At 27.9% G+C, this 12,985-nt stretch overlaps 1 protein-coding gene across 1 annotated transcript in view; it reads right to left on the bottom strand.

Moving 5' to 3' along the window:
• Positions 1 to 2,802: 2,802 nt before the first annotated feature.
• LOC149190370 (jacalin-related lectin 19-like) overlaps positions 2,803 to 12,985 on the bottom strand; it is a 53,377-nt gene continuing 43,194 nt past the window's right edge. Inside the window, exons 3-4 of the mRNA XM_089413394.1 lie at positions 3,158 to 3,352; positions 2,803 to 3,059 (exon numbers count right to left, since the gene is read on the bottom strand). Of these exons, the coding sequence (XP_089269520.1) occupies positions 2,820 to 3,059; positions 3,158 to 3,352 (435 nt within the window). The 3' untranslated portion in view covers positions 2,803 to 2,819. The remainder of the gene's footprint in view (positions 3,060 to 3,157; positions 3,353 to 12,985) is intronic.

Below are 12,985 nucleotides of genomic sequence, written 5' to 3'. Positions count from 1 at the left end.
TGTATTAATCAACATTAATTTGGGACGGTTGGTACAAATGCACCATCAATGCTGAACATAAAGGAGATCATGTTTTAAATGAACAAGTTCTAATTTCTTTAAGGCCTTATTGGAACATTAATGGAAATTTTTGAAATACATAATTTAAAGCTTAAATTTATCTCAGCGAGCCATAAATAACTTCAAAATATTATTTTTTAAATGAACATAAAAAAAAATATATCACTTAATGCATTATAGGGCTCATTCAAATGATGCATTGAGGAAGTTGACAATTACTCAAAGAAATATAGAAATACTTCTCAAAATTTTCCATCATATTTTCAAAATTCATTTAACCAGCATTGCAAATGTAGATTGATTAATTGTTAGGAAAACAAAAATGAAGATGAAATCCTCTTAGAAATCCTCTTAATAAACCATCTAGGAAAATGAAAAAATATTCATTTAAAATTTGACAATGGCTCATTGAACCATAGAGTACGTATAAAAGATAAACCATTTGTAATATGTGGAAATAATCCATTGACACACCATCAACACTCAAAATATGAAACCTAAAAAATGATCCATGAAGTTTTAGGGATCCTTGTGCTGAACTAATTCAAGTGCTATGAATTTTACAATGAAGCATAAATGCCTTTCAAAAATTTCAAAATTCAAATGCAAAGAAGGGTATTTGGAAAACATGATATTGGATTGAAATAAACTTAAATATGATCATTCAAATCTAAAAATAAGGCCAATACATTATTGAGGAACTCCCAAAGATGCATTAAGATCAAACATGTGGAATGATTGGATGATCATCATCATAGGGTTTTGAAAAATAAAATAAAAAGAGAGATTGATGGGTTACCTTGAAATGGGATTCAAACATGTAATAAGTTTAATGATTTAGTAAAATTTTCTTCATTTGAAAATGGTAAACTAAAGCATTCTTAATTAATCATCTAGCACTTTAAAAAAAAAAAAAACCAAAATAAGAAATTTCAGAAAAGAAATCAATGAAATATTAAGTTTCTTCTACAACCAGTGTTTCAAAAGCTTAAAGGAAATCCTACTACATCATCGTGGGCATTGCAAAGAAATTTCAAAAAAGAAATCAATGAAATATTAAGTTTCTTCTACAACCAATGTTTCAAAAGCTTAAAGGAAATCCTACTACTCCATCATGGGTGTTGCAAAGATGATATTTAAATAGGTCCCAATAACACATCTACTCATTAACACATCTACTCATTGCAACAAAGGTAACAAAATCCCCCATGGTTAATGTGCAACAACTCTTCAAATGAAATATATCCACTTAAATAACATGCTTGAAAAGAGCGATAGCCTAAGTTTCAAAAATTTAAGTCATGTAACAAATTTTAATTTGTATATTTACAACTTATGTTTTAATTTTTTACATATTCTATAAAATATTAAAATTTTGTTAAAAAAACAATTTAAATATATAAATATTTTATTATACTATAAAATGAAAAAAATATATATTTTTTATATAAAATCAACGTTTAATACACTATTATAAGAGGGTTAAGGAAAAATATATTGTTTATATAAAATTAACGTATAGTACACTACTATAACAAAATTAAGGAATTTAGTATACATATTTTATTATTAAATGTAAATTTACAATATCTAATCAAGAAATATATATTCTTAATCATTAAATCATTTAAATTATACTTAAAATTTAAATCTTATTAAATAAGATGTTTAATTTAATATAAATTAGATATAATTTGGGTAATTGAAAAAAGTGCATTTTTTTTAATATCTTTTTTGTTATATACATTAAAAATTGAACTTAAAAACTTACACATAAAGAGTATAAATAGATAGTGTTAGATATTTATAAATTTTTAATGTATATTGTTGGATATTTATAATCTTTTAAAAATTCAAGTTATATAAGAAATTTTAATTTGTATATTTACAACTTATGTTTTAATTTTTTATATATTCTATAAAATATTAAAATTTTGTTAAAAAAAAACAATTTAAGTATATAAATATTTTATTATACTATAAGATGAAAAAAAAAAAAATATTGATTATATGACGTTTAATACACTATTATAAGAAAGTTACCGAATTTTAAATACATATTTTATTATTGAATGTAAATGTACAATATCTTTTCAAGAAATATATATTCTTAATCATTAAATCATTTAAATTATACTTAAGATTGTTATATTTTTTAATCAAATTCAAGTACAATATCTTTTCAGGAAATATATATTCTTAATCATTAAATCATTTAAATTATACTTAAGATTGTTATATTTTTTAATCAAATTCAAATCATTTATATATCTGTATGGGGTTTTGAAAAAAATTGTAATATAAAATTTAAAACTTATTAAATAAGATGTTTAATTTAATATAAATTAGATATAATTTAATTAATGGAGAAAAGTTGATTTTTTTAATATATTTTTTTGTAATGTTTTTAAAATTTATTATTCAAAAATCTATAATTCTTAATATTTTTAAAAAGAAAATAATATATTTATTTTTAATAAATAAATTAAAATATATTTAAAATTTTATAATATTTTTAAAAAATTACTTATTATACTATGTTTAAGATTAAAAAAATTCTGATAAAAAAAAAAATAAATCAAAATTATTCAAACTTATAATTTAATTAATATTATTATTTAACATACTAGGAAACCATATCTAAAATAATAACATTTTGAAAAATCATATTTTTATTAATTAAAAATTAAATTCTATCACTTCTAATTTAATTAATTTGACATACTATGAAAACATACCTTTGGAGGCACCGCAGTGTGTTAATTTGAGAGATAAACTCCTATACAACGCAAATATTCATCACTCCGACCATGAAAGCCCACTATTTTCCCATTCCCAATGGGGATTGAAAAGTGCGTGCATAATGGGGATCTATTTTGTGTAGGAAAAGTGACACTGGCAAATCTGTTTCCAGAAGTTCCCAAAGTCAACTCCCTTACACAAGTGTCGTCGTAATATCCACTCATTGAAGTGAGAATCGCTCCGTGATCCAATGGAATCTGTAAAAAATAAATTATAAATTAATCAATATATAAAAATTAAAATAATATCAATGCATATTATTTATAAAACACATTTAATATTATTCAGTCATCACCTGTCGCAGTTCTCGATTGTTGTTTCCATGCGTATCCGACAAAACACTACTTCCATTATGATCATATTCAAAGCCAATGGCACATAGGGCATGTTCATGATCATAACGTACACTTATTCCGCGAATGCCTGAATACGCTCCATCATCCCACAAGTCCCCACGTTCGCCTTCACCCCATGGACCAACTTTCACACACTACAACAACAAGAAAATAAAGAACTCAAATTAATTAATTTTTACATTTACCACAAAAAATTGTACTTCATTGCTTTCAACCTTCACCCCATGGACCAACTTTCACACACTACAACAACAAGAAAATAAAGAACTCAAATTAATTAATTTTTACATTTACCACAAAAAATTGTACTTCATTGACTTTCACAAAGACTTCAAATTAATTAATTTTCCATTTACTAGGAAAAAAATCTACTTAACTTTCACAAAGGCATCAATTTAATTAATTTTTCCATTTACTAGAAAAATTAATTGTACTTAACTTTCTCAAAGACCACAAATTAATTAATTTTCAACTTAATAGAAAAAAAAATTGTACTTAATTAACTTTTACATTTATTTTTAATTAATGAAATATAAAGGAAATTATATAGACACCAATTTTAATATTTTCAAATATTAGTGTATAAACCTAAGTTTTTATTTTGTTTTTAAATAGAAAACTGGTATTATCCTCTTCAGGTTTGAATTTATTATAATCCTCTTTTTTTGTCGTAGAAAATTATAAAATTATCTTTTAAAAGCATCACAAAAGCAATTTGACAAGTTAAATATTGATTAATCGATATTAAGGTTTTAAAGGATTAATGTAACTACTCTTCATTATTAGAAGAGGAACGTGTTCGCTCGTGCAAAGAGCAAAATGGCATTATTATTTTGCCTTGGCAAAGCTTTTGGTGAATCCCTAGAATGGAAGTGGGACAACTCGAGGGATTATAGAGCAAAGAAGAGGGTGCACTTCCTTATATTGTGTACGATGAAGAGAATGGGATCATGGTTGCAATTGTTGTTGGAGAATGTCTGATGCCTGCAACTAGTTGGTTCCATTAAATCAAATAAGTGCTAAAATTATGGTTTCATGTGTTTAATGATGTGTTTCATCTCATGTATATATGGTGTTTACAATTTATAATATTTGTTTATCCATGTTTATGTTGTTCATGTTATGTATATGTTTCATATGTTGGTCATATGCATTATGAATTCATGATAGGGTATAATTATGGAACCAATGCTACCTTAGTGAAGGGACTATATTTGGTAGGATGGTTAGGATATGAAATTGAGGTATTAGAGAAAAGTAAATAGTTATACAATCCTTTAGGAATGTTTCAATTTTATCATTAATGGCATCATAGTTGTTAATTATGGGGTAGGTTGAAATTTTTTTGAAATTTCTAGTGTGTATAGACTTAGAAATGTAGTAATCTAGATTAGACAAGAGTCTAGGAATGTTTCATTGTGGTATTAATGCACCAGGTTCAAATTTAAACCTTTACAATAAGCAATGAACAAATAGATTATTTATAGAATATAAAATTAAACACTAACATTCACATTTTGTGCTCAAAAATTTACCTTAGAAACCCTTAATTGGGAAAACCAACAAATGTTTAGAACCATGCCTCTAACTATAATTGTATCAACTTCACCATTACAATACAATATATAGTATTCCATAGCATCCAAAATCCTAATTTATTAACCTAGATTAGATTCTAGAATTACATTATAATGAGATAAACTACACAAAACCCAAGCCAAAACAAAACCAAAACATACTCAAAAAAATGTAGAGACTTTCCCCCTACAACCTTGGCACAATGTACAATGAGCGGTGTTAATCTTCCAAGAAATATAACACATATCCAAAATTATTCTGTTTTTTTCTTTTCATTTCATATAAGAAACCTAAGGATTACATTATCAACAATTTATAGTAGCAATGACCATCGCTTATCTACACCTAAGGGAACTCCTTAGTTCTAATAAACATTGTTAATGAGATTGCAACATTCTTCAAAATGCTAGCATTCGCAGATAACACTTTATTTTCTTCAACCACAAAGTGATATTGAACTTCCATATGCATTTTTTAAAAATGATAAGTATGGTCCTTTGCTAGAAAGATTGCACTTTGTTTGTCACAACCTAACATTACAAATTATGATATAGACACAATACTTGAACACAATCTCTATGACCATACAAATTCCTTACTTGCATAAGTGGTTTCCATGTATTTATATTTTGTAGTTAAGAGTGTAATTGCATACTATATCTTTCTCATCCAACTGATTTCTCTACCAAATAGGTTAAAAATATAATCACTCAAACCCCTTCTCCCTACTCTTGTGTCCGTGGAGGAATCAGGTTATGTGGCCGAGATTTACTGATAACTCTGTAAGGTTATAACTATCGCTTTACAATAATAACACCCATAATACAACCCATACTCGAATGCGGATATAGCTAGCGGGTCTTGACATACCCACCCGGTTGACTAGTACATGTGAGAGTTATACACGGTTAACATTTTATACACCTTCTACCTGTATCGATCACATCCAAGGCAATTAAAAATTCAGACACGTGATCCCGTAACTACACCACGATTCTAAGGGTTGACATGTAATTTTTATCCTTTAAATATCTCGGTTATCAGTACAGAGTTTTATGAAGTTTTAATACACAATGGTTTTGGGCGGCTATTGACATTACCTGCGCATTTACTGACCCGTCCCACCCAGGATACGTGGCGTGGGTAGCACCCAGCTGCCACCTCGGGATCCTTGGGCCTCAATGGCTGTGAGGCATTACCCAGCTGCTACCTCGGGGATCCGTCGAGTATCAACGCCCAGGAAATTGTCAGATGATCCAACGATGAACATGATTGCTCGCCGTCCTACTCTATCCGTGGCGCCGAGTTGGGGTCTCATTCCTTCACAAAAAATTCTGGAAATTACTCTGCTCTCTGCTTGGGTGGAGGGCTTCACCATCACAGCGCCAGAGTTTGAATGTCGCAGACCTGCGTTCAAATTCCCTCTTGCTCCTACTACCAGACTACGTACCAGGTAACACCACCCAATTACCGCCCAGTTTCTTTCCTATTCTATCAGTCGATGTTTTGTTTTGCTGTAGTTTTCCGAATGCTCACAGATATACAGATACAGTTTACAAACCTAATTTCCAGGTGTGGCTTGCACGCAGGTACCCTATTGGCGGCTGGCTGGTTTGCAGGTGGCCTCGGGCGGAGGAAGGGATGAACTGCTGGTCATTCCAAATTTCTCGGGTATGAAGATATTCCGGTTGCCCGGGTTTGATATTTGTTTCTGTTTCTTGGCCTACAGGCCACTGTGCTTGACTGTAATTACAGTTTGCGCGAATACTTTTATATAGAGGTTCCCACCTCGGCCTTAAATGTATTGTTTTTTTTTTATGAGTTTAAAGAGTATTAAACTGTCCCTTTCCCAAGCTACGCCGGTTGTTATTCACTGGACTTACATGGTTATTCACTGGACTTATAAGGGTCGTTTTTTTTTTTTTTCCAATCATGACCCGGCTTGCTCTGTAATCTCTGTAACTCAGCTTTGTTTTTTTTTTTAAGAACAGTCCTGCATGTTCTATATCAGTTAGCTTCCAGACTGGCTTTCGTTCACGAACAACTGGTTGGAATTTTAATGTATTCTATGCCCCTATAATTGGAGATTGCTTAGATTTTCTTGGCCCGAATTGCATATATATATATATATATGAGTTTCCTCCCAAAAGAGTTATGGTGATGAAATCAGATGTTCAATGGTTGACTATAATTTATATTCCTGGATGTTATATTCAAATATTAATTATGTTTGCCACAGTGTTTACCTATATACATTTAATTTACTGGTTAATGGTTCCGGTCGACACATTATTTACTCAGTTGCGTCCAGCTTACTCGTGCCTGTATAACTCTATCAGGTGTATCAGCAATTTCCACTTACCTATTTCCACTTACCTTGAACTTGTCGTTGATGGTTTAAAGGCTAGACCTACACGTTACCACACGTAGCTAGACCTAGGATTATTCCTTCCTTTGAACACACAAACGCTTAACTCCCAGGGCCCATGAATTGGTTACAAACTCCTATCGGCCCCATTAACTCTGCTAAGCGGTGCTCTAATTCTTGCTTGAATTTGTCTGAAGGGTTTACCGAAAGATGGCACAGTTTTCCCCTCCCTGCACTATTGTCATTCATGTTACGAACAACTCGACCACAGGGGTGATTATGCCCGCTCTGTAGTACCCAAGTACTACCCATTACCCAGAAGGTTCCAGGATTCACTACCATTCTCTGATTTTTTCTTATTTTTTTTTCTTTGTAATGCTTGTGTATTTCTTTGGTTTTGTTTTACTTTGTTTGTTTTATTTTCAGTTTTCCCCTCCCTACACTATTGTCATTCATGTTAAGAACAACTCTATTGTCATTCATGTTAAGAACAACTCGACCACAGGGGTGATTATGCCCGTTCTGTAGTACCCATTACCCAGAAAGTTCCAGGATTCACTACCATTCTCTGATTTTTATTTTTTTTTTCGCTTTGTAATGTTTGTGTATTTCTTTGGTTTTGTTTTACTTCGTTTGTTTTATTTTATAAGCAGAAACAATTAAAAAAAATAATAATACATTCTATCAGTACACACCTCAGTGGTAGTTATAGCAGGTACGTTTACCCTCATTCAACATGTTGAATTTGCATAACTGCTTACGACTAATTATTCACTTACCTGAGTTGATGTAACTTACGAATACTCCAGAAGCCGAGCCTCCACCTCCTTGCTTCCACTATACCACCCAACCTTGAGATTCGTCTTTCGGGACCAGAATCTCTCCCTAGCTTTCTTGCAGGGCCACTACCCTCAGCAAGTCACCGCACTTCTGTGCTGGCTATCTGGTCCTCACCAGACTTAGCCGCTTTTGTGTGTGTGTGTTTTTTTTCCTCCTCTGCCTGTCCTCACAGCACAGAACCCCCTTCTCCTGCCTCCTTTCCCAGGAAAACCTTCTTGTTAGTTGCTAGCCTTTCAAGAAACTTATTTTTTTTTTTAAATAAACACAGGGAATATTATTAAATCCAAACTGATAATAATAGTCAATTACATTTACCATTTACTGTAATCAAACTGATAATAACAGTCAATTCAGTTTACCATTTACTATAATAAAATAAAATATTTACATTTAACCTCGGTATCACCTCTTAGACCCATAGGAAAGAAAAACAACTCAACATTTCTCGTAAAGATTGTCTTTCAAAATTGCTACTAATATTAAAAGCCAACATAATGTTTAAAGTTAATTGTTCAAATCAACAACCAATAAGGAAGATGGGCGGCATGCCATATAATTTTTTATTTTATTATACTATAAGATGAAAAAAATATATTGTTTATATAAAATTAACTTTTAATAATAAGAAAGTTAAAAGTTAAGGTATACATATTTTATTATTAAATGTAAATTTACAATATCTTATCCAGAAATATATATTCCTAATGGTTAAATCATCTAAATTATTCTTAAAATTGTTATATTTTTTCATCAAATTCAAATCATTTATATATATATATATAATCGGGTTATGAAAAAAATTGTAATATAAAAAAATTGTAATATAAAATAAGATGTTTTATTTAATATTATATAAAATTAACGTTTAATACTAAGAAAGTTAAAAGTTAAGGTATACATATTTTATTATTAAATGTAAATTTACAATATCTTATCAAGAAATATATATTCCTAATGATTAAATCATCTAAATTATTCTTAAAATTGTTATATTTTTTCATCATCTAAATTATTCTTAAAATTGTTATATTTTTTCATCAAATTCAAATCATTTATATATATGTAATCGGTTTATGGGAAAAAATTGTAATATAAAATAAGATGTTTTATTTAATATAAACTAGATATAATTTGGGTAATTGAGAAAAGTTAATTTTTTTAATATATTTTTTTAATGTTTTTTAATTTATTATTTAAAAATCTATCATTTGGGTAATTGAGAAAAGTTAATTTTTTTAATATATATATTTTTTTAATGTTTTTAAAATTTATTATTTAAAAATCTATCATTCTAAATATTTTTTAACAAAAAATATATATTTATTTTTAATAAATTAATTAAAATATATTTAACATTTTATAATGTTCTAAATATTTTTTAACAAAAAAATATATATTTATTTTTAATAAATTAATTAAAATATATTTAACATTTTATAATGTTAAAATTACTTATTATACTTAAAAAAATCAAAATATTTTTTAATTTCTTTAAAATTTGTTATTTAAAAATCCATAATTCTAAATATTTAAAAAATATATATATTTATTTTAATAAATAAATTAAAATATATTTAAAATTTTATAATATTTTTAAAAAATTACTTATACTCACAAAAAATTTATTAAAATAAATTTAAAATTTTATAATGTTTTTAAAAAATTACTTATTATACTTACAACAAAATCAAAATATTTTTTAATGTTTTTAAAATTTATTATTTAAAAATCTATATATATATATATACATAAATTAAAATATATTTAAAGTTTTATAATATTTTTAAAAAATTACTTATACTCACAAAAAGGTTAATTTTTTTTAATGTTTTTAAAATTTATTATTTAAAAATCTATAATTCTAAATATTTTTAAACAAAAAAAATATATTTATTTTAATAAATAAATTAAAATATATTTAAAATTTTATAACATTTTTAAAAAATTACTTATTATACTAAAAAAAACAAAACCAAAATTCTTCAAACTTATAATTTAATTAATATTAATATTTAACATATGAAAATCATATCTAAAATAATAACATTTTGAAAAATCATATTTTTATTAATTAAAAAATAAATTCTACCGCTTCTAATTTAATTAATTTGACATACTATGAAAACATACCATTGGATGCACCGCAATGTCTAAACGTGAGAGATAAACTCCTATACAACGCAAAAATTCATCACTCCGACCATAAAGGCCCACTATTTTCCCATTCCCATTTGGAATGGGGATTGAAAAGTGAGTCCCTACTTCTCTACCATAAGGTCCATGTTCATTCAAGTTGCTTTTAAAAGTCAATGACCTTATACCACGTAGTATACCACGAGCGTTGTAATAAGAGTTGTAATATCCACTTATTGAAGTGAGAATCTCTGTGGGATAATTCAATTGAATCTGTAAAAAATAAATTATAAATTAATCAATATATAAAATTAAAACAATATCAAATATCAATGCATATTATTTATCAAACATATTTATTATTATTCAGTCATTACCTTTTCAATTTTGTTTCCAGTGCTTCTTCCATGCCCCAACCAAAAACGACTTCCATTATTATCATATTCAATGTCAATGGAACCTATGGCACCTCCATTTTCATCATAAACTACTATTATTTGGTGAATGCCTGAATGCACACCATCATCCCACATGTCCCCACTGTCGCCTCCCCATGGACCAACTGATATGGGCTTGACACTCTACAACAAGAAAAAAATAAAGACTTCAAATTAATTAATTTTTACATTTACCACAAAAAAATTGTACTTCATTAACTTTCACAACGACTTCAAATTAATTAATTTTCAATTTACCACAAATTTTGAAAGACTTCAAATTAATTAATTTTCAATTTACCACAAAAAAAATTGTACTTCATTAACTTTCACAAAGACTTCAAATTGGTTAATTTGTCCAAAGACCTCAATTTAATTGGAAACCATTTACTAGAAAAAATGATTGTACTTAACTTTCACAAAGACCTAAAAAAAATTGTAATTAATTAACTTTTACATTTATTTTAAATGAATCAAATATAGAGGAAATTATATATACACCTATTTTAATATTTTCAAATATTAGTGGTTGAACCAAAGTTTTATTTTGTTTTTAAAAAAAGATTGGTATCATCCTTTAAGCAGTTGTCTATAACGGGACTTTTTGAAAGCTTTTCCGGCGGGTTTTTCCGGTCGAAATCCGGCAGGAATTTATTGGAATCGCAAGTTTGATAGCTAGTTTCTGCACAATGAAAGGATTTTTCAGGGTGCTCAATCCAAATATGCAGTTAAAAAACCATTTTAACTGCAACAAATCAAGATTTAACCTCAATTTCTTCTACCGGATTCTGTCACCGGAATCTCCAAAAAGTCGCATTATAGACAACTCCATCCTTTAATATGTTTGAATTTATCATAATTCTTTTTTTTGGTCATAGAAAATTATAAAATTATCTTTTAAACACATCACAAAAGCAATTTGACAAGTTAAATATTGATTAATCGATATTAACATTTTAAAGCATTAATTTAACTACTCTTCATTATTAGAATGTTCGCCAGTGCAAAGAACTAAATAGCACTATTATTTTTCCTTGGCAAAGCTTTTATCTTTTACTAGATTTAGAATTAATTTAACCACTCTTCATTATTAGAATGTTCGCCCCTGCAAAGAACTAAATAGCACTATTATTTTTCCTTGGCAAAGCTTTTATCTTTTACTACATTTAGGAGATTTAGGTATAAAGTATAACGGTTAGGAAACGAGATTCCTAATTATCTAAGTGACAAATGCTAGTTAATTCTCTTAATTGTGTGAAAGGAAGAACGCTTTAACTCTTATATTTAAAGAATTTTGGTAAAATATAATTGATAAATATTTTTAAAAATTTATTATTTTTTTTTATATTTTAAATTTATTAAATATTTAATAAAAAAAATGAAATTTTTATAATCTAACAAAAACTTTAGGTAAATCTCAATGAATAGAGGAAATAGGAGTTAGGACAAATTATACTAATCTATATGGCCTATGGTGCATTAAGAATAAAGATTTAAGAGAATTGACAATTCAATTGGGAGGTTTGTTATTATGAAAATATGAATGAAAGAAATTTTCACAAGTGATGTAATTCAGATATTTGAATTTGAAATATGAAGGAAAATTAAGAATTTTAATTAGTCACTAAAAGAGTGTTCATTAAATTTATCAACAAGTGTTTTAGTAATCAAAGAACTTATGAATTGATTAATGTGAAAAGCCAATTGTCTTGATGAACACTTATTTTAATTGATTTTAATTACTTATCAAACATCATCCAAAGAATGTTTATAGTCATAATATTTCACATGAAGCTTTTTGATAAGTTTAAGGCATCATCAATTAATTTTAAAGTCTTAAAAGATAGTGAAGAGCAATAAAGTCATCAAATCTTTCATGGCTCCCAATGGCTACCAATGTCTTAGCTCAACATCAATTAGTTTTAAAGTCTTAAAAGATAGTGAAGAGCAATAAAGTCATCAAATCTTTCATGGCTCCCAATGGCTACCAATGTCTTAGCTCAACATTACAATCATGGAACATCCATTGGAATCCAAAGAATGTTTATAGTCATAATATTTCACATGAAGCTTTTTGCTAAGTTTAAGGCATCATCAATTAATTTTAAAGTCTTAAAAGATAGTGAAGAGCAAGTGAAGAGCAATAAAGTCATCAAATCTTTTAAAGTCTTAAAAGATAGTGAAGAGCAAGTGAAGAGCAATAAAGTCATCAAATCTTTCATGGCTCCAAATGGCTACCAATGTCTTAGCTCAACATTACAATCATGGAACATCCATTGGAATCCAATGTTTCAACCAATTAGAGATGTAATTTGAATAAAGTAATGAAGGTGTGAACTCATACTTCGATTATGAAGTTAGTTCCCATGTATGTTTATCCAAATAAAATATGAAATCACTCACTTGGGAAG

This window comes from Pinus tabuliformis, chromosome 3_1 (genome assembly GCF_031772625.1).
Source record: "Pinus tabuliformis cultivar Carrire ecotype Pingquan chromosome 3_1, CPIR1, whole genome shotgun sequence".
In the NCBI taxonomy this organism is placed as follows: Eukaryota; Viridiplantae; Streptophyta; class Pinopsida; order Pinales; family Pinaceae; genus Pinus; species Pinus tabuliformis.
The sequence above is the reverse complement of the archived record's forward strand: the minus strand, read 5'-3'. Positions and strand labels throughout refer to the sequence as shown.